At 45.0% G+C, this 21,195-nt stretch overlaps 1 protein-coding gene across 5 annotated transcripts in view; it reads left to right on the forward strand.

Moving 5' to 3' along the window:
• Positions 1–21,195, forward strand: part of DIP2A (disco interacting protein 2 homolog A) — a 115,771-nt gene that overhangs the window by 13,434 nt on the left and 81,142 nt on the right. For 4 of the 5 annotated variants that reach the window (XM_068975682.1, XM_068975665.1, XM_068975673.1 and 1 more), the window contains exons 2-5: positions 5,488–5,559; positions 11,267–11,386; positions 15,487–15,606; positions 18,363–18,590. In XM_068975682.1, the coding sequence (XP_068831783.1) occupies positions 5,488–5,559; positions 11,267–11,386; positions 15,487–15,606; positions 18,363–18,590 (540 nt within the window). The remainder of the gene's footprint in view (positions 1–5,487; positions 5,560–11,266; positions 11,387–15,486; positions 15,607–18,362; positions 18,591–21,195) is intronic. The other variant, XM_068975696.1, reaches the window with a different exon arrangement.

The raw sequence follows: 21,195 nt of genomic DNA on the forward strand, positions 1-21,195 counted from the left end.
GATCCCTAGGTTGGGAAGATCCCCTGGAGAAGGGAAAGGCTACCCACTCCAGTATTCTGTCCTGGAAAATTTCCATGGACTGTATGGTCCATGGGGTCGCAAAGAGTCGGACACAACTGAGCAACTTTCACCAGAATTACATTGTTTTTTATTTATACAGTGTTTTTCAGTTTGCTGTACTTAGTAGGTTATCATGGATCTCCTGTAAATAGTTCCCCTCCCCGCTCCCCCAGGTACCAGGGTATGTTTAGGGTCAACAGTGTTCTGAAGTAGTGTTGTGGGGCTGCAAACTCACTTCTTCCTGCTTGTTTTTGTGAACAGGCTGTCTCACATTGCTTTTATGTGTAATGTTCGTTGCCTGTCCTTCCTTGTTTCCGTGACCTTAAGGAGCTGTTGAGTGTTTTCCAGAATAGGTTTTTAGAAACTGTTACTGAGTTAGAGACTTGATATCATTTGGGATTTTGCCTTTGTAATTCATTTGGTTTGCAGCCTGGAGGTCAGCCTGCACCACACGTTGTACCCAGTGTGTGGGGTAGTGAGACAGCTGCCCACAGACTGCCAGAAAAGCACCTGTGGACGTCCTGGCCTGTTTCCAGAGCCGCTCGGGCCTGAGTGGCCAGCCAGGGGAGACTCTCCTCTGCTATGTCTGGGCCTTCCTCTGGCCCGTGGGTAGGGTCGCCTGATCTGTGCAGTGGGTCGAGGAGCATGCTCTGCTGTCTGTCTCTATATTGCTCACCGTACCTGGGGTCAAGGACCTCGGATATGAGTCCTTTACTGGTTCATTAATTTTGGCTGGAGTCTGTCTTGGATCCCATGTTGCATTCAGAGGCATGTTGGGTTGGTGGTCTATGTTGGATACTTGAAAACATGTAGCTGGTCACATGTGAAAACATGTAGCTGGTTCTGTTGAGTTGTTCTGGACAACTTTCAGGAGCCCATGGGCACCAAACTGGGAGTTAGCATATTTCCTTTTTGAATGCCCCTTGCTGCCTTCCCCACATGAGCACTCATTTGAAATGGCAGCATAGGAAGAAACTGTTTCTAGGAAATGAATACTTAATCTTAAAATATCACGAGATTGGAATTGACATATACACATTATTATATATAGAAAAAGCAAGGGAATCCCAAAATACATCTACTTCTGCTTCATTGACTACACTAAAGCCTTTGACTGTGTGAATCACAACAAACTATGGAAAATTCTTCAAGAGAGAGAAATAACAGACAACCTTACATGTCTGCTGAGAGACCTATATGCAGGACAAGAAGCAACAGTTAGACCTAGACATGAAACAATGGACTGATTCCAAATTGGGAAAGAAGTACGTCAAGGCAGTATATTGTCACCCTGATTATTTAACTTCTTTGCAAGTACCTCATGCAAAATACTGGGCTGGATGACTCAAGCTGGAATCAAGATTGCTGGGAGAAATATCAGTACCTCAGATATGCAGATGATGCCACTCTAATGGCAGAAAGTGAAGAGCAACTAAAGAGCCTCTTGATGACGGTGAAAGAGAAGAGTGAAAAACATGGCTTAAAACTCAGCATTCAGAAAACGAAGATCATGGAATCCGGCCCCATCACCTCATGGCAAAGAGAAGGAGAAAAAGTGGAAGTAGTGACAGACTTTATTTTCTTGGTCTCCAGAATCACTGCGGACGGTGACTGCAGCCATGAAATTAAAAGATACTTGCTCCTTGGAAGGAAAGCTATGCCCAACCTACACAGTGTAACCTGTGCAGAGACATCACCTTGCTGACAAAGGTCTGTCTAGTCAAAGCTATGTTTTTCTCAGTAGTCATATATGGATATGAGAATTGGATCATAAAGAAGGCTGAGTGCCAAAGAACTGATGCTTTCAAATTGTGGTGCTAGGGAAGACTCTTGAGAGTCCCTTGGACAGCAAGGAGATCAAACCAGTCCATCCTAAAGGAAACCAACCCTGAATATTCATTGGAAGGACTGATGCTGAAACTCCAACACTTTGGCTACTTGATGTGAAGAGCTGACTCATTGGAAAAGACCCTGATGCTGGGAAAGATCGAAGGCAGGAGGGGAAGGGGGTGACAGAAGATGAGATGGTTGGATGGCATCACTCATTCAGTGGACATGAGTTTGAGCAAGCTCTGGGAGATGGTGAAGGACAAGGGAAGCCTGGAGTTTGTGCTGCAGTTTATGGGGTTGCAAAGAGCCAGACACGACTGAGTGACTGAACAGCAACGGCGATACATAAAATAGATTAACTAATAAGGACCTACTGTATAGCATAGGGAACTCTACTTAATATTTGTAATGACCTACCTATATGAGAAGTGAAAGTGCTGGTTACTCAGCTGTGTCTGACTTTTTGCAATACCATGGACATATAGCCTGCCAGACTCCTCTGTCCATGGAATTTTTCAGGCAAGAGTACCTGAGTGGGTAGCCATTCTGTTTTAGAGAGATCTTTCCTACCCAGAGGTCGAAGGCCCAAAGTCTTCTGCATTGCAGGCAGATTCTTTACTGTCTGAGCCACAAGGGAAGCCCCCTATATGAAAATAGAATCTAAAAAAGAGTGATATGTCTTTGTGTGTGTGTGTGTGTGTGTGTATAATTATATTACACAGGGGAATATAGGGAATAAGTTAAATAATCAGGGTGACAATATGACTGTGTAGGTTGGGCATAGCTTTCCTTCCAAGGAGCAAGTATCTTTTAATTTCATGGCTGCAGTCACCGTCCACAGTGATTCTGGAGACCAAGAAAATAAAGTCTGTCACTACTTCCACTTTTTCCCCTTTATTCATTAAAATTTATATATATATATAATTTATATATATATATTATATATATATATAACTGATTCACTTTGCTGTATAGCAGAAACTAACATAACATTGTCAATCAACTATACTCCAATTAAAATTTAACAAAGAAATTGAAAAAAATCTTGTAAAACCAAATGCTCTGCTTGTAAATAGGGATTATCCTTTTTAGTTTAGTGTTGCAATATTGTTTTCATTTAAATTTGTCTCTATATATTTTCCTATATTCTAGAGGAAACAATTATTTTTAGTAGGTATTATTTAAAAAAACACATGTGCTTTAAATTTATTAAGAAGTTGAAAGTCAATAAACAAAACCATGCAGTCACATTCTGGATCCCATTGGGATCTGTAAGTGTCCAGTCAGGGTACAATGAAGAGGACGCAGCCCATGGGCCACTGTGGTCAGCAGTGGGTCAGGTGTGCCCATTGTCGCAGAGACTGAAAGTGAAAGTGAAGTCACTCAGTCGTGCCCAACTCTTTGCGACCCCATAGACTATAGCCTACCAGGATCCTCCATCCATGGGGTTTTCCAGCCAAGTGTACTGGAGTAGGTTGCCATTTCCTTCTCCAGGGAATCCTCCCAACCCAGGGATCAAACCCAGGTCTCCTGAATTGTAGGCAGACACTTTACTATCTGAGCCAGCCGAGATTGGATGATAATAAAAATGAAGTGCTTAACTATTTACAATAGCTAGAACATGGAATCAACTTAGATGTCTATTGCCAGATGAATGGATAAAGAAGTTGTGGTACATATTCATAATGGAATACTACTCAGCCATGAAAAGGAACACATTTGAGTCAGTTCTAATGAGGTGGATGAACCTAGAGCCTATTGTACAGAGTGAAGTAAGTCAGAAAGAGGAAGATAAATATCATATACTAATGCGTATTTATGGAATCTAGAAAGATGGTACCAAAGAATTTATTTGCAGGGCAGCAGTAGAGAAACAGACATAGAGAACAGACTTACGGACCCAGGGAGAGGGGAGGAGAGGGTGAGAGGTATAGAGAGAGTCACATGGAAACTTACGTTACCATATGTAAAAGAGATATCCAACGGGAATTTGCTGTTTGTCTCAGGGAACTCAGACAGGGGCTCTGTATCAACCTAGAGGGGTGGGATGGTGAGGGAGATAGGAGGGAGGTTCAAGAGGAAGGGGAGATATGTATACCTATTGTTGATTCATGTTGAGGTTTGACAGGAAACAACAAAATTCTGTAAAGCAATTATCCTCCAGTTTAAAAATTTAAAAAATGAAGTGATTGTTCAGGTAAAGTAAAAATACCCGGACTTTAAAGTGGCATAGGTCTACAGAACATGTTCAAATTAAAAGGCACTGAAGGCATTAGAGGAGTTTCCTGTGGGGTTGTTGGGAGAGTAAGGTGAAGTTGAGTGATGACTCACGGGATGGGGGTGGGGAGGGGCCTGAGTGAGTGAGCCGTGGTCAAAGCAGGGGCTTTGTCGAGCCCAGGGCCGGACTAGTGACTCCCTGACCTTAGGCTTGTCTTCTGTGGGTGGTGGGCTAATGTTCTCCCAGAGGGTTTCAGGGAGGCTTAATGTACGTGTCAGACATTCAGAAGTGCTAGTCCTTTGACGGCTGAGGAAGTGCTTGGTGAAGTGCTCGGCATGTCATGGCAGGCTGCCCTCTGACTCCCAGCAGCTTCCTCGCTTGGCTGGCTTGTTTGGGGTGAGCGGATTGGGGGGATAATGAAGGACAGGGAGGGGATGCCAGAAGGGCTTGCAGAACACTTGAAGCTCTCTGTTGAAGACAGTTCACTTGAAGAACAGGATACTAGTGGACATTGTAACGTGTTTCTGGTCAAAAACACACAGAACCCACCCTGAGTGCTTGAGTTGTCCAGGAAATCAGCTGGCGTGCTTAGATGAGAAGTGTTTCCCTGCAGACACGTTTCCTGCCTTGTTCCTGGGTAGGTTAGTTCCTTTTTAAGCTGTTCTTCTTTATGATAATTTATCAGAACCCGAGTCCTGGCCTAGAGATGCCCTCTGGCCTGCGAGGGTTGGTTTCTGTGGCTCCTCACACCAAGACTCCACAGCTCAAATCTTCGTAGTCACGTGGGCATCCAGTGAAAAGCACATCGGATTTTGTCAGTCTGGGGTGTGGCCTCAGAGTCTATAGTTCCAACATGCTACCCCAAGATGCTGATCTCAGATTTTGGATATTGAAGTGTTTACATACTGTTGGACTCAGCCCTCCTGGGGTGTAGTTCTGTGAGCTCGGGACCAACGTGTCGTCGTAGAACCAGCACCACGATCACAGTGTGGACCGGCTTCACCCCCCGCAGGATTCCCTCGTCCCACTCTGGTCCGTCCTCCCAAAGCCCCTCCCTTGGCGGCAGTCTGACGCTGCCTGTAACATTGTCTTTTCCGGGTGTCATGTGACGGAACCATTCCGCTGGGAGCCTTTGGAGCCTGGCTTCTGTCGCTTAGCTGTGTGCCTGTAAGACCCACCCAGACTGCTGTCTGTCAGTAGTTCGCGCCTTCTTACTGCTGAGCAGCACTGCCTTGTGTGGACACCCCATCCTTTCTTTATTCCCTCACCAGTTGAAGGACCTAAGTGTTTCCAGTTTTTCCATTATGAATGAACTTTTCATTAAAAATTTTGGGGAACTTTAGAAGAAATGTGATTCTATTTTTCTATTGTTGTTTTAGGTGACATCACTCAAAAAGGATATGAAAAGAAAAGGGCAAAGCTGCTTGCACGCTGCGTACCCCTCATTCAAGGTGAGGTTAACACAGGTCTTATAAAACTGATTTAAAAATTGGTATTAGAGTTTGACTTTGGTAGTTTCATATTTTATTAATAAGGGCTGGGAAAATAACATGTCTAATATTAATTATAAAATCCAAAGTCATAGATTAAAGTTTATGTCTCTGGTTTGGTATAGATTTCATCCCCAAATAGGATTATGTAATTTTTATTATCATAGACCATGATTATTTTTATGATTTTAGTAAAGAACATTTCCTTACTTAGGTTTGGAACACATATTATAAAGCTGTGAGTTCTCCCACCTCATATTGATCTTCAGAGTCAGCACCTTCAGTGTTTCAGCACAGTTTTTGGGGGTGGAATTTAAGAAGCTGATTTTAAAATTTATGTAGAAGTTTAAGACTTCCCTGGCCGTCCAGTGGTTAAGACTCCATGCTTCCACTCCAGGGGGCACAGGTTACATCCCTGGTCAGGGAATTAAGATCCCACGTGGCTTGTGCAGCAAGGCAAAAAAAAGAAGTTAAATATTTTATATATAAGTTTAAAGGGCTAAGGGGTTCAAAATAATGATAAAAAGGAAGAATAAAGTTGGAGGATTTGCTGGTTGTGATATGAGGAGTTAATAGCAAGCTGTCATTAAGACAGCCTGGTTTCGCACAAGGGTAGATAGCTCGATTCACAAACAGAACATGGACCTAGACAGACATGTATGGCTGTGGGGACCAGGTTTATGGTGGAGGTGGTGTTGCAGCTCACAATGCCGGCACAGTTCCCTAAGACACAGAAGCCAGAAATGAAGGGCTTTAGTGAGAAAGGCAAAAATTATAGCACCTTTGGAAGATTGTATATGAAAACCGTCACCATCTCTAGACAGGAGGAGGGATTTCTCAAGTCCCTGGAGGTACCAACTGAAGCAGCAACTGAAAAGGATAAGATTGGTAAATTAGAGTGTGTTAAAATTAAGAATCATGTTTTATCAGAAGTCCCCATAAAGAGATTAAAGACAAGTCACAGTATAGGAGAAGATGATCGTAACATAAATAAGAGAAAAAGGACTAGAGTCCAGAGCCAGTGAAGTTGCAGCATCCAGGAGACCTTTTGCCAGAGTGGGAACGCTCTGCAGCCCCGTTGTCCAGTCTACTGAGCGCTTCCCACATGTGGCTTCTGAGCACTTGAGGTGTGGTAGCGTGACTAAGACACTGCATTTTTTAAATTTAATTTTCATTAATTTAAACTTTATAAAGAGACAGAAAGTTCCCCCATGTGATTTTTTTTTAAAAGGCCCAGTAGGAAAATGGGCTAAAGACTTGCATAAATATTTTACCAGAGGAAACCCTAATTGTTAGCAGGCAAACAAGAAGCCCGCTGGGCTGCTCGCAAGGCCGTCTGTTGCAGGCCAGTGCCCAGGCAGCACCATGGACAAACGGCAGGACCCTACCCTCGCCAGGTGCTGTTGTTTTATATGTTGAAAGCTGGGTGACTGCTCACTTGGCTATTAGAATTAGTAAGCATCTTGGTTTGAATAAAAGATAAGTATGTAAGAATCAATAGCTTTTCTCTGGCAATATTTCTGTTAATAAAACAGCTCACATTCATAATGACAAAAATAACTGTCAAATGTTTTTAATACATTTAGCAAGAAAGCCACAGGATCTATATTAGGATCATATAATCTATTTGAAAGAAGTATAGGATCCTACAATATGAAGAAATATACCAATATCTTAAATGCAAATATTTAATATTATAAAAGTAGTAGTTTCTAAGTTAATATGTGACAAAACGTAATCCAGTCTGAATAGCAGTTATTGATTTTTTTTCCCCCCCAAACCTGGCATTGGAAATAACTCACTCGGAGGAGAAAAGTTCTGAGAGTAGCTAGTATATTGTTGAAGAGGAGTAGCGGGGAGAAAGGCTTGGCCTTCAAGGTGTTAAACCTGGTCATGTGCACTTGGCAGTCCCAACCACAGGGTGTTGGGAGACGCGTGGACGACTGAACAGTGTAAGGGGAGGGCATCTAGAAATGACTCAGGAGAATTCAAAGGAGGGAAGATTTATTTAGTAACTGGTGCCATGCCTGTCGGAGAAGGCAATGGGCAATCCACTCCAATACTCTTGCCTGGAAAATCCCATGGACGGAGGAGCCTGCTAGGCTGTAGTTCATGGGGTCACTAAGAGTCGGACACGACTGAGCGACTTCCCTTTCACTTTTCACTTTCATGCATTGGAGAAGGAAATGGCAACCCACTCCAGTGTTCTTGCCTGGAGAATCCCAGGGACGGGGGAGCCTGGTGGGCTGCCGTCTCTGGGGTCACACAGAGTCAGACACGACTGAAGCGACTTAGCAGCAGCAGCAGCAGCAGCCATGCCTGTGGAGGCAGCAGTGGGACCCCCTTTCCTCTGAAGCATTAGTGAACATAAGCTTCAGGAGTAAAGCTCTAAGTATGCTTGCAATTACAGAATACTATAAAATTCAGGAGAATATTGAATAATGTTTGAGTGATGACAAGATGAGAGACTTGAGGAAAAAAAAAAACAGGTTATGATTGTCTCTCTAGAAATGAAGCACTGCAGAGTGACTGAGCTGCGGCCGGCTGGCCATGGCCTGGGGACATGTCCAGTGTAGGATGGAGCCTCTAGCTGACCAGAGCTCCCTGCAGGTCCTTTGGGGGCTCCTTGCATGCATGCATGCTCAGTCGCTCAGTCGTGTCTGACTTTTTGCAACCCCGTGAACTGTAGTCTGCCAGGCTCCTCTGTCCATGAGATTTTCTAGGCAAGAATACTGGAGAGGGTTGCCATTTCGTTCACCAGTGGATCTTCCTGACCCAGGGATTGAGCCCACATCTCCTACATTACAGGCAGGTTCTTTACCACTGAGCCACCTGGGAAGCCCTTTGGGGGCTCCTTAGCTGGATAGAATTCATAGAATTCAAATAAAGGACGTACAGATAGGCAGTAAACATTAAAGTGTGTTCGACTTCACTAGTTATACGGGAATGCAAATTAGTGAACCATTCTCCTGTCAGATTGGCAAGATTCTAAAATTTGTAACGTGCAGTGCTGACAGAGACATGGGGATATGGCACCCTGTGGGAATGCAGATGCTGTGGCCTGAGAAGTTCTCTCTTGATACCTGTTAAGACTAAAAATATACTACTCTTTCATCCAGTGGTTTCCCATTGGGCTTTATATCTTTCTTAAATAAATTAATCGATCTCAATAAAAGCACTGTATTTTAGAATAAAAATGCAAGGATGTCCCTGTATTTACGCATCACTTTGCAAGCATACCTGTTTATAGTGCATAATGCATAGGATTCTGTGTTCTCCATTATGAATTTTAGGGAAATTTGTTCCAGTCAGTCCAAGAAACAAAGAGCCAGAGCTGAACAGTATTGCTGCATGTTGCATACATGTATGTGTGTATATGTTCAATTTTTGAAGAGCTAATGAACACTCCAAACCTGGTACATAAACATCAGCAATGGCAGCATTCTGCACCCACCCCTGGAGGTTGGCCAGTCTTGGGGGCAGTTCCTTCCTGTCTGTAGAGCCAGAGCTGGTGTTCCAGCGGCTCCTCAGTCACAGAGGTGCCTGGAGGCTCAGGCAGCGGAGTGAGGGCCCCCACGTCTCCTGTCCCCTCTGTCCTCTCTGTGTGTCATCCTAGAGAGCTGGGGTCAGGTGGCCTTTTCATGAGCAGCATCAGAGGTCATGACCCCCTGAGGCCCAGGTGGGGCAGTTCAGATCAGGTCAGCCACTCAGTCGTGTCCGACTCTTTGCGACCCCATGGACTGCAGCACACCAGGCTTCCCATCCATCACCAACTCCCAGAGCTTGCTCAAACTCATGGCCATCGAGTCAGTGATGCCATCCAACCATCTCATCCTCTGTCGTCCCCTTCTCCTCCTGCCTTCAGTCTCTCCCAGCATCAGGGTCTCTTCTGATGAGTTGGCCCTTCACATTAGGTAGCCAAAATATTGGAGCTTCAGCTTGAGCATCAGTCCTTCCAATGAATATTCAGGACTGATTTCCTTTAGGATTGACTGGTTGGATCTCCTTGCAGTTCAAAAGCATCAATTCTTTGGTGCTCAGCTTTCTTTATGGTCCAACTCTCACATCCATATGTAAATACTGGAAAAACTATAGCTTTGACTAGACAGACCTTTGTCAGCAAAGTAATGTCTCTGCTTTTAACAGGCTGTCTATTTTGTTCATAGCTTTTCTTCCAAGGAGCAAGCATCTTTTAATTTCATGGTTGCAGTCACCATCTGCAGTGATTTTGGAGCCCAACAAAGTAAAGTCTCTCACTGTTTCCATTGTTTCCCCATCTATTTGCCATGAAGTGATGGGATCGGATGCCATGATTTTCGTTTTTTGGATATTGAGTTTTAGGCCAGGTTTTTCACTCTCCTCTTTCACTTTCATCAAGAGGCTCTTTAGTTCTTCTCTTTCTGCTATAAGGGTGGTGTCATCTGCATATCTGAGGTTATTGATATTTCTACTGGCAGTCTTGATTCCAGCTTTGCTTTATCCAGCCCAGATTTTGCATAATGTACTCTGCATATATAGGTTAAATAAGCAGGGTGACAGTATACAGCCTTGACGTACTTCTTTCCCGATTTGTAACCAGTCTGTTGTTCCATGACCAGTTCTGTTGCTTCTTGACCTGCATACAAACTTCTCATGAGGCAGGGAAGGTGGTCTGGTATTCCCATTTCTTGAAGAATTTTCCACAGTTTGTTGTGATCCACACAGTCAAAAGCTTTGCTGTAGTCAATAAAGGAGAAATAGATGTTTTTCTGGGATTCTCTTGCTTTACGAAGATCCAGCGGATGTTGGCAAGTTGATCTCTGGTTCCTCTGTCTTTTCTAAATCCAGCTGAATATCTGGAAGTTCTCAGTTCACCTATTGTTGAAGCCTTAGAATTTTGAGCATTACTTTGGTAGTGTGTGAGATGAGTGCAATTGTACATTAGTTTGAACATTCTTTTGCATTGCCGTTCTTTGGGATTGGAATGAAAACTGATCTTTTCCAGTCCTGTGGCCACTGCTAAGTTGGGGACAGGCTACTGCTTTTTGGGGAGTGCTAAGGGCTGGTGGCTAAGGCTGTTTTTCTGGGACATTTTGAAACAGTCTAGTGCTCAGGCAGGACCAGGGACTCTGTTAAATGACCCTGCAGGCTCGTGCTTGTCCTTTACTCAACACATGACATCCTGATGGCCTGGGTGTCGGCCGGCCATGGGTGTGCCAGTCATGGAGCCGCCCATCAGGTTGGAGACACAGGTGTCACAGGCCCAGGTGGTTAACACCTGAAGCCTCCAAGCTTCTCATCGGCTTTCTTCCTGTGTCTGAGGGTGGCTGTCAATACCCCGGTGATGGCTTTGTGGGCTGCTTCCTGCTGGGCTTGCTGACACCAGAGCCAGTGTGGGGGAAGGAAGGGGTGTTCAAGAAAGCTGGCCCTAGAAAGCTGGCCCCATGCACTGTGTGTACCAGGCTGGGGTCCCAGGGCTGCTGACAGGGAGGGGCTGGAAGCTGACATCAATGTCTCAGCCCCAACCTCCAGATTTAGGCTCTTCTGGGCGTTAGGGCCCCCGGTGTGTGTGGTTGTGCAGCGGGGGCTGTGCAACAGCATGTGAGAGGTGTGTGCTATTCTACATGGGTTTTTCTATTGTTGGAAAAGCAGGTTGTTTACTCACAGTGTTTCTGTGAAACTGTTTCAGGAGTAGACCCCTCCCTGCAAGTGGAGAATAGCATCCTTGGGCCCGCACAAGCCTCGGCCCCCGCACCCAAGCAGCCCAAGCCGCGGCCCAGCAATGCCCGGGACGAGCGCTTCCGGTCAGGTAGGGCCCAGAGCGCCGCGTCCTCTGCTTGGACACCAGAGCTCCACTGAGGAAAGGGACTTCTCTGAACCGTGACTTACCACATCGTGGTTTTCAAGAAAAAAACAAAACTTCCATAGATTTCAGTATGTTTTAGTGTAGCCTGGAGTGTGAGCGTGCTCCTCTCAGCAGCTGCACATAGACGTCTTAGAAGAAAGCAAAATCTTCCTCACCATGGAAATCATTTCTGTAAATGTCTGTGTCCATTTTTCTACTGGAACTTTGGGGTTGGTGTTGGTGGAGTTGTCCAGTAGGGAACCACTCTACTACTCTATGTATTTCAGTGTTTTATTTTTCTCTAATTTTGAAGATTTCCTTCTAATTAGATTTCTGCCACTCTGTTAGTGCTTTTATAAATATTTGAATTTGTGTCTGACATTTTATTTGCATTATCAGGACATGCATCGAAAACATGCATGCTTCCAAAGTTCATTTTATTTATTTATTATTTTTGGCTGTGCTGGGTCTGCGTTGCTGTGTGGGCTTCTCATTGCAGCGGCTTCTCTTTTTGTGGAGCACAGGCTTTAGGGTCTGTGGGCGTCAGGAGTTGCGGCTCCCATGCTCTAGAGCACAGGCTAAGTAGTTGCAGTGTACAAGTTTAGTTGCTCCGAGGCACGTGGGATCTTCCTGGACCAGGGATGGAACCTGTGTCTCCTGCACTGGCAGGCAAATTCTTTACCACCAAGCCACCAGAGAAGCCCTCTGCCTCTTGTCATAGATTAGAGATCAATAGCTTTTGAACACTCTTTGGCTTGTTTAACATTTTCACTGTTGTGTGATTAAATATTTCTTTTACATTTAAACTCAGTAAGCTTCTATAAAAGAAAACTTTCAAGATAGATAAAGACATGGCCATTTTGTTTTAAGAATGTTTTTTTTTTTTTTTAATGAAGATTTTAAATGGTTGGTTAGCCTGGGAGTGTGGTGAAGTGGTTTGAGGAAAGTTTTGATCAGATAATTTCTTACCGATTTCATATACATTTAGAAAAAACTTCCCCACACTGACAGTTTATTTTCAGATTACATCAATGATGCCTGTAACATACAACCCTGGAAATGGCCCCATCGGCATTCCACTGATGTAGCCCTGGGCACAAAACGGGCACACATCCGCGCACCCTGAGTGAGGTCACCCAGAGGTCCCCTGCCTGTCCTCACCTGTTCCCTGTCGCCTCTGTTTATGTGTAACTGACGTTGAGGACCTGCTTTCTGCCCTTGTGAACTGTATCTGGTTCTTGTTCTTTACTATCTGAAAACGAGACCTTTACCATAAATGTTCTTTGCTCATATTTTCTCCAAGGCTTTGTCTTCTCTTTGCATTTTCTTACAGTGGCTTTTGTCGCAGAAGTTTTTTAATTTTAATGAAATCTGGCTTATCACTTCCTTTTCTTTCTTGAATAGTGTTTTTGTTCTTGTATCTAAGGAATCTCTGCCAAACCCAAGGTCCCAAAGATTCTTACCTGTGTTTTCTTCTGGAAGTTTTGTAGTTTTGGGTTTTTACCTTTAGGTCTGTGGTTTAGATTTTGTTTCTCAGTGTGAGTTCAGGGTGTGCTACAAAGCTGACTTTCTTGCATGTGGGAATCCCGTTGTCCCCATGCCCTTGTTCCCTTGTCTAAATGCAGCTGCTCATGGCTGACTCTTTCTGGACTCCTTTCTGTTCTCGTGATGGATTCGTCTGTTGTCATGGCAGCACCAGCTCTCCTAATGATGGCAGCTTAGCAGTCATTGTTCACGTCAGTACATCCACTCTTATTCATCCAGGTTTATTCCTTATCATTGTTCCCTTGTATGTACTGTGCCTTTCTTCCGTCTGGCACTGTTACGGTTTTTCTCTTAATCGCTGGTTTTGAGTGATTTGTTTATTATGTGCCTTGGTATAAGTTTCTTTGTTTCTTGTGCTTGGGGTTTGTTGAGCTTCTTGGATCTGTTGCTTTATATCCTATAATGTTGGCATTGTTTAGATTTTTAGTTCTTGATTGTTATCTGTACTTAGGTTTTTGTTTGTTTCTAAGGCAGCCGCAGTGTAAAAAGTCTGTGCTCACAGTCAAGCCAGATCTCTTGCAGGGGCTCCTAGGTTTGTCTCTCTTCTGAACACAGTCTTTCATGAGTGTTTCGGTTGTACGTCTGGGAGTATTTTTATTAGGCCCTGAAGTTTAAATGGTACTTTGGCTGGATATAAAATTACAGGTTCTAAGCTCGTTTCTTCAGCTGTGTTGCCTTGTATTTGGTGATTACCATTGGGAAAGTTAGCCTCTTTCCTGATCCTACAAGACTGTTTCTCTAGAAGCTTATAGGATTGACTGGTTATTGTTGATGTTTGTAAACTTTATTGTAATATGCCTAGGTGTAAATTTTTCATCCTTAGTACCCTATGAGCCATTTTACCATAAGGTTTCTCAATGCTATTTAAAAACATTTTGTTGGGGAAAAATGTGAACACATACGTAGGTGAACTTGGTGTGTACTGAGCCCTGGACTTGCCCAGTGCCACGGTTCCCACCATGCTCAGGTTCAGTCTTGGCTTCTTCATCAGCCCCAGCTGCTTCTTCCCTTCCCGTGTGATTCTGAAGCAAATCTCAGAGATCACGTTATTTTACTTAGATGTCATAATATTCTCGGTTTCTATATCTGAAAAGACTGCACGTATCTCTAAACCATAGCTCCATTATCACAACATAATCAGCAATAATTCCTTAGTATCAAATACCCAAGTGTTCCTGAGGCTTTATAAAACATTTTGGACCCAGGATCCAACTAAGATGTACATATCACAGGCTGTTGATATGTGTTTCCACTGGTGATTGCTTGGTCCTGGGGCCTTGGCTATGGTCTGGCTGCTCCTGGCTCCATGGCTCTGGCAAGTCACCTCAGGGTCAGTGTTTTCCCACCACAGGCACTGCAGGCCCGTGTCTCTCCCCTCCCTGGGATGCTGGCAGGGTTGATCCCTCAGTTCATTAGGGTGGATTTGGTGGCAGGACGGCTGGACCAGTTCTGGGGAGGGCAAGCAGCTTGTGCTCATCACACAGCACAGGAGAACCTGGCGGGATGCTCGGTTCTTTCCATCCATTTAATCCTTTTCAGAACAGTAGCTCATGTCACTGGCATCCTCCAGTGGCAGCCGGTTAATTTTCCTCTTTTTCTTCCTTCCTTTTCTCTGATCTTGTTTTTGTCCTTGGTGGTGTTCAGACTGCCCCAACCTTTTTCTTTGGGAGTGCTTCCACGTCGGCTCCAGCACTGGGTTGCTGGCCAGGAACTTGTTGGTTGGTAGGATGAGATGCTCCAGGCTCCTCTGCCACTTCCTATATCCTGAAACCCACATTTCTCAGGGTACTCGCAGTGAGGACTGCAGCCTGGATGTTGTAAGACTGCAGCCTGGATGGTAGGGGTGCTCATTGCACTGGGGCTGGTCACCATTTCTAGACATTTTTAGGGACTGAATTAAGACATGCTATTTAAAGATAAAATGCCACGTGTGTTCATGCTGATAATTGCCATTCAGATTCAGGACTGCGGTGTTCCCCTCACTTCTGGAGTCTCTGTGTCTATCCCTTCTCTGCCTTGTGAGCATCTTGGGAGGGAGGATGGGGTGAGGCCATTAGGCCCCTCTTCCTTGGCTCTCTTGCACTTGACCACAAGCGTGGCAGTGTGACAGGACCCCTACTACCCCCTGGCTGTGCGACTACAGGGAGAACTTGGTTCTTTGTATGGCTCTGCCCATCCTGGGGCTTGACCAGAACAACAGCTCAGACGATATGACCACAGAGCTTTAGTGCTGCTTGTAGTGGTTTATACCATAATCAGAGTGCATTAGGTTCATCTGATTCATTTTATTTTCAGTTTGGGGGATTTCTTGGTTTAAATCTGAAAATACTTGCAAAGTTGAATCTATAAACCAAGGAGAATATTTGTAGAAATCTAGGACCAATGTGTGGACCCACATGTAGGCTGACCTTGTATTCTTTTTATACTCAATGAAAACAGATTAAAAACATGAACCATGGTTTTGTTCCTTCATCAGGAATCTTGTAACGGGTGCTTTTTCTGCTGTTATTTCTGTGCAGATGTTCACACCGAGGCCGTGCAGGCAGCTTTGGCCAAATACAAAGAGAGGAAGATGCCCATGCCATCCAAGAGGCGCTCTGTCCTCACACACGCGTCTGTGGAGGCCTACACACCCCCAGGTACTGGTTTAGGGTCGGGACGGCCTGGGCAGGGTTGGGGTGGCTTGGGCAGGGTTTCCCGTTGAGACGGAGCAGGCTTCTGATTGTGGTGAGGAGTGTGTGTGTGCTCACGCACATTTCTGTGCATGCAGTGGGCTTGCTTCCAATAGATCGTCTATATAGATTTTAATTTTTTCGCCAAGATGTAATTTGTGTCTTTTAGTAAAGAGAGGAACCTGCTATAAGTGCTTTATGGGGTGACAGAGTTCCCTGATTTCAGAAATTTAAAATTGTTCTCCTTGAGTTGGTCAAAAAGTTCCTTCAGATTTTTAAGGAAAAAAGACACATTTCTCACTTCACCAAGAACTTTATTGAACAATGTAGTCACCATTTTGTTCCACTACCTTCTGTTATTTTTCAGGCAGTTTCATATTTCCCTTCCCCAAACTTGTCATCTTTTTGATCGGAGAACTATTCCAGATGCCTTTTAGACAGTCTTCCAGGGAACTGAAAAGTTTTTCATTAAGAGAATTTTGTAAAGCCCCAAATAAATGGACATCCAAAGGTACAATGTCTGGTGAATATGGCAGATAAATCAGAACTTCCCAGCCAAGCTGTGACTGTTTTTGCCTGGTCATCAAATAAACATACAGTCTTGTGTTGTCCTGATGGAGGCTGACATGTTTTCTCCTGACTAATTCCAGATGCTTTTTGTTGAGTGCTGCTTTCACTTGGTCTAACTGGGAGCAGTGCTTGTTGCAATTACTTGTTCGGTTTTCCAGAAGGAGCTCATGATAAAGGACTCCCTTCCACTCCTCCCATGTATACAACATCACCTTCTTTGGATGAAGACCAGTCTTTGGTGTAGTTGGTGGTGGTTATGTCTCTTGCCACATGATCTCTTCCATTCCCTATTATTGTACAAGATCCACTTTTTATCACCTGTCACAGTTTATGTTAAAAATGGAATGTTTTCATTGTGTTTGACAATCATATGCAGAAATACAGTCAAGGAGGTTTTTTTTTTTTTTTTTTGCTTCAGTTCAGTTGCTCAGTCGTGTCCGACTCTTTGCGACCCCATGAATCACAGCACGCCAGGCCTCCCTGTCCATCACCAGCTCCCGGAGTTCATTCAGACTCACGTCCATTGAGTCCATGATGCCATCCAGCCATCTCATCCTCTGTCGTCCCCTTCTCGTCCTGCCCCCAATCCCTCCCAGCATCAGAGTCTTTTCCAATGAGTCAACTCTTCGCATGAGGTGGCCAAAGTATTGGAGTTTCAGCTTTAGCATTATTCCTTCCAAAGAAATCCCAGGGCTGATCTCCTTCAGGATGGACTGGTTGGATGTCCTTGCAGTCCAAGGGACTCGCAAGAGTCTTCTCCAACTTAGCTAATGTGGAACCCAAACATCAAATTGATGAATACAACAGAACTGGTGCAAATTATTTTCAGCACTTGATTTGGATATTTTGTGTATGTCAGCTCTCTCTCACATGGTATAGTGCTGATTGTTCTCAGTTAATGCCTCAATTTGATCATGATCAACTTCAACTGGTCTACCTTACCATGGAGCATTGTCCAGCAAGAAATTTCCCTCATGAAACTTTGCAAACCACGTTTGACATGTTTGATCAGTCACAACACCTTCTCTGTACACTGCACAAATCTGTTTTTGCATTTCAGTTGCATTTTTACCTTTCTTGAAATAATAAAGCATAATATGTGAAAATGTTGCTTTTTCTCTTCCATCTTCAATATTAAAGTTGCTACATAAAAATTCACTAGTTTTGCTAAGTTTTTTTATTTTTAATGAGTGCTGATATGACTGCTGTCACAGTACAGTCTAACAAAATTGTCTTGAATGAAGTGGAAGACAACTAAGCACCACTCAAGCCATCTTACAGAAAAAGCAGCGAACTTTTTGGCCAACCCAATATTATGTGTTATGATGTTACCAGGTCTTAAATGGGAAAGAATAAGGCCATTTGGAGGGTTTTTTATTTGTTTTTGTTGTTTCATTACCATCAGAAATGAAAACTCTTAATGCGGCCTCTCTTCAGGATAGTTAGTGTGTTTTACGTTTCCTGGAAAGCTCATCCAGGCGCTGGGAGCACAGTGCTGCCTGTCTGGTTATTAAAGTCTCAAGCTGGTGACACGCGTGTTTGGTTTGCTGACGTGGTAAACACCAGCCACACCAGGTCCCCAGGATAGGGTGGTGTTTCAGTGATGCTTCCTGACTTAAAAAAAGTTTATGTTGTTCAAAAAAAGTCTTAGAAATTTATGTCAAATTATTTTCTATCAAATATAACCATAGATACTACCCAGTTTTTAAAGAACTTCCTAATAATAATGAAACCCACGATAAAATGCAGACTTGACAGAACCAGATTTCAGGTTAATTTTATTGCCCTAGGCGGGGCTCTTTTCAGAGCTCAGGCACGTCCTTCAGGGTGCGCAGGTGCCGGGCAAGGCCTCGCTAGGATCGGGCACCCACGGGGCATAGGTCACCTCTGCTATTTGGGGCCCCCAGGGCCCCACGGCATGCACTAAAGTGGTCAGGGTCTGACCAGCTGCACTCCTGGGCATGGCACCCTGTGACCGAGTTCTTCAGGGGAGCCCGGGGTGAAGCCAGCTTCCGAGCAGCCCTGGGTCTCACTGTCAGTCACACGCAGGCCCTCCTGGATGTGCGGGTGCACAGGGCGCAGGCTGGGCCGGTGTGGGAACCCTGCCCCCAAGGATGCCCCCCTCATGCCTGTCGTCGTTATTTTGACCACAGACACGTCATCTGCCTCAGAAGATGAGGGCTCTTTACAGCGCCCCGGGCGACTGGCCTCCGCTCCGCTGCAGAGCCGCCCCAGCATCGAGCCCTGGCCCGACCCGGCCATTCAGGGCTCGTCCACCTCATCCTCCGCATCCTCCACCTCATCTCACCCAGGAGGGCAGCCTGCCGCCACGCCCAGTGCTGCCGCTGCGCTTGCCGGCCCCGCGGCCCTCGCCCGCGTAGGTCAGTACAGCTGCGGGGACCCCTCCAGGCAGAGGAGCCCCGCCCCTCCTCAGACCCACCTTCTCCTCTTCGTGTGGAAAAAGTCCTTTTGGTAACAAAAGTGGTTTCTGGTGCCTCTGTGGTTTGGCAGCCCCAGACCCTGGGTGGGCCTCCCTGGAGACCTCGGCGAGAGCTGGCGCTTCTGCTCTGGAGGGGCGGCCGGCACAGGTGGACGGTCCCAGGCCTGCCACCTGCAATGCGGTCTTTTGTTCCTTTCTTGTGTGCACAGCCTCAGCCCTCAGTTGTCCCTGCACTGGGTGTCCCAAGGTGGGGCTGGGGCTGCAGCCATGAAGAGCCTTTCTTCCTCTACACACAGGGTTAGACAGTCCTCAGTCTGAAATAAGATGTAAATCACAGCTCAGTCATAAAGATGCCTAGACCTTTCCCAAGTCACCCAGTCCTTTAAATTATATTAATCTTAGAGAGGAAAACATTGCAAAGCTTTCACCATTTGAAGTCGTATTTTTTGATGCAAAAATAGTAACTTAGCTGGCAGGCAAAGCACACATGCATTCTTGAAGAAGTATACTCCTGGTGTGGTGCATCGCTGATGCTGGGGGACATCTGACGAGGAGGAAGAGCTCAGTCAGGGACTGCCCTGGCTGAGACCACACAGCTGGCTGTGGTGGAGCCAGGCTGACCCATAGCTTTCTGATTCCTGTTCCTTTTCTTTGCTGTTAGTTGCTGTTCTGCTGAAACCAGAACGGTGCACCTGCGGTGCACCAGTGACAGGCCAGTGTTTTTGATGGGGTCCCAGCAGGTTAAGTGCCCCCTGGGCATGTGCTGGCCTCAGGTGCTAAGCTGCTCCATGCAAGATACTGGTCATTTGGCTGGACTGGGTTTTGTAAGTGACCGACGCCTTCATTTTCTCTGTGGGCACATCACTGATGCTCTTCGTTTGTTACTGGTTGAGTCAGTGCCAACGTCTATACATTTCTGTTGAGCTCGTGATGTCTTCTTAGGTGAGGACTCACGATGCCTTGACCTGCTCCCAGCACTTGGAGGAGCCGGGGTCGCGCTGTCAGGGCCATCCTGGGCGGTTTGCTTTACGAGAGAAGGCTCCTCTGGAAACACCCGCCAAGATTGTTGTGGTCACTCTCCTGGGGACCTACAAATGGCTGGTGATGACTGCCCACCTGTCCTCAAAGGGTGTCACAGGGGAGAGCTGGAAAACAGCGTTAGGTGGACACGTTTTTGCTGTTTGTCATGGCGATTGCACTGTTTGGAAATGCACAAGTACCTCCACTGTGAGGGAAGCGGCAGCGTTCGGGTGTTCTCTTCTCGCTTGGTCCAGCTTTCCGCAGCTCTGTTTGGGTCCCACAGTGAGGGAAGTAGAGCAGAGCAGTCACTGTTTGCTTGTATCAGCCGTTGCTGAGCTGTTATAAACACAGCTTCCTGGTGGGTTAGAAAGAGAAGCATATTTAGCTTGAAAAACTGACCGTAGTTCAAAATGTCTAACCAGACAGCCCTTGACTTCACAGAGTTGTAAGGTGAGTCTGAGTGGGCGTCTCTTTTCTCAGAAAGGTCCTGGCTGTAAAGGCTTCGGGGTGGGTTGTCGCCCCCTGTGGCTGCGGGGCTCCTGCCTCCTGCAGGTGCGGCTGAGCTGCTCTCCCTCCCTCCTGCTCACGTGTGCTCACATGCATAGCATGTGATTAGTTCTCGTGGCCCCAAAGTCTGACTTGCTCTGTCCATATACCTCACTGTTGCCTGTAGCCTTCATGCACTTCTCATGTGACCTGAATTTTATATCTGAAAACTATCCCACTTCCCTCTCCTTGTTATAAAAGTCATCCTTTGTTTTAATTTCTGACACTAGGAGAATTCTTCAATTTGGGCTAAGGAAAGAAATATAGAAAGAAGATAACTGTAAAAAAGATTATAGGTAGAAAATGTTAAAAAATATTTATCGTTTTCAGTTTGGGGCTAGGAAAATCATGTGCGTAAAACATTTGGACACAAATTAAGTACCTGTATTTAAAAGCAGTACATTTGATTACAGTAGTTCATTTTGGAGTATAGTTTGTTTATTTTTATGCAGCTATTTAAAAAGTTACTTTGTAGTTGAGAATTACCATTTATACCTTTTTTTTCATGAATATAGTTAAAATCTCTCATTTTTGCTAGATTGGAAAGGAGGGGAGATTTCTTTTTAAACTGAAAGAATTCTGTGGTAAGCATACTTTAAAATGCTACTTTCATTAATTTCTAGCTTTTTCAAAGGTTGTGAAAACTCTTGTTATTAAAGTTAGGTTTTTCCAAATGGTGTTTTCTGCTATGTAAGTTTGTGTAGTAAGTTTGTGTTTTGCTTCCATATAAATTCATCTTTCTAACATATTTAAAAAATTTTTAGATTGCGTACTCTCTAGGTTATGAAATGATAGATAGAAAATCAGTATCAAAATCTGTGATGGTGGGAACATTCATTTGAAGACTAAAGAGGTTACAGAGCAGTATCCATTCTCGAGAGTGGACGAGTGTCACGCCAGGTCCACACTCGGCTCTTTCCTGGCAGAAGACTAAGTTGTATAGCGGTGATGCTCTGGCGGCAGTTAGCCAGCCTCAGAGC

This window comes from Capricornis sumatraensis, chromosome 1 (genome assembly GCF_032405125.1).
Source record: "Capricornis sumatraensis isolate serow.1 chromosome 1, serow.2, whole genome shotgun sequence".
NCBI lineage: Eukaryota > Metazoa > Chordata > Mammalia > Artiodactyla > Bovidae > Capricornis > Capricornis sumatraensis.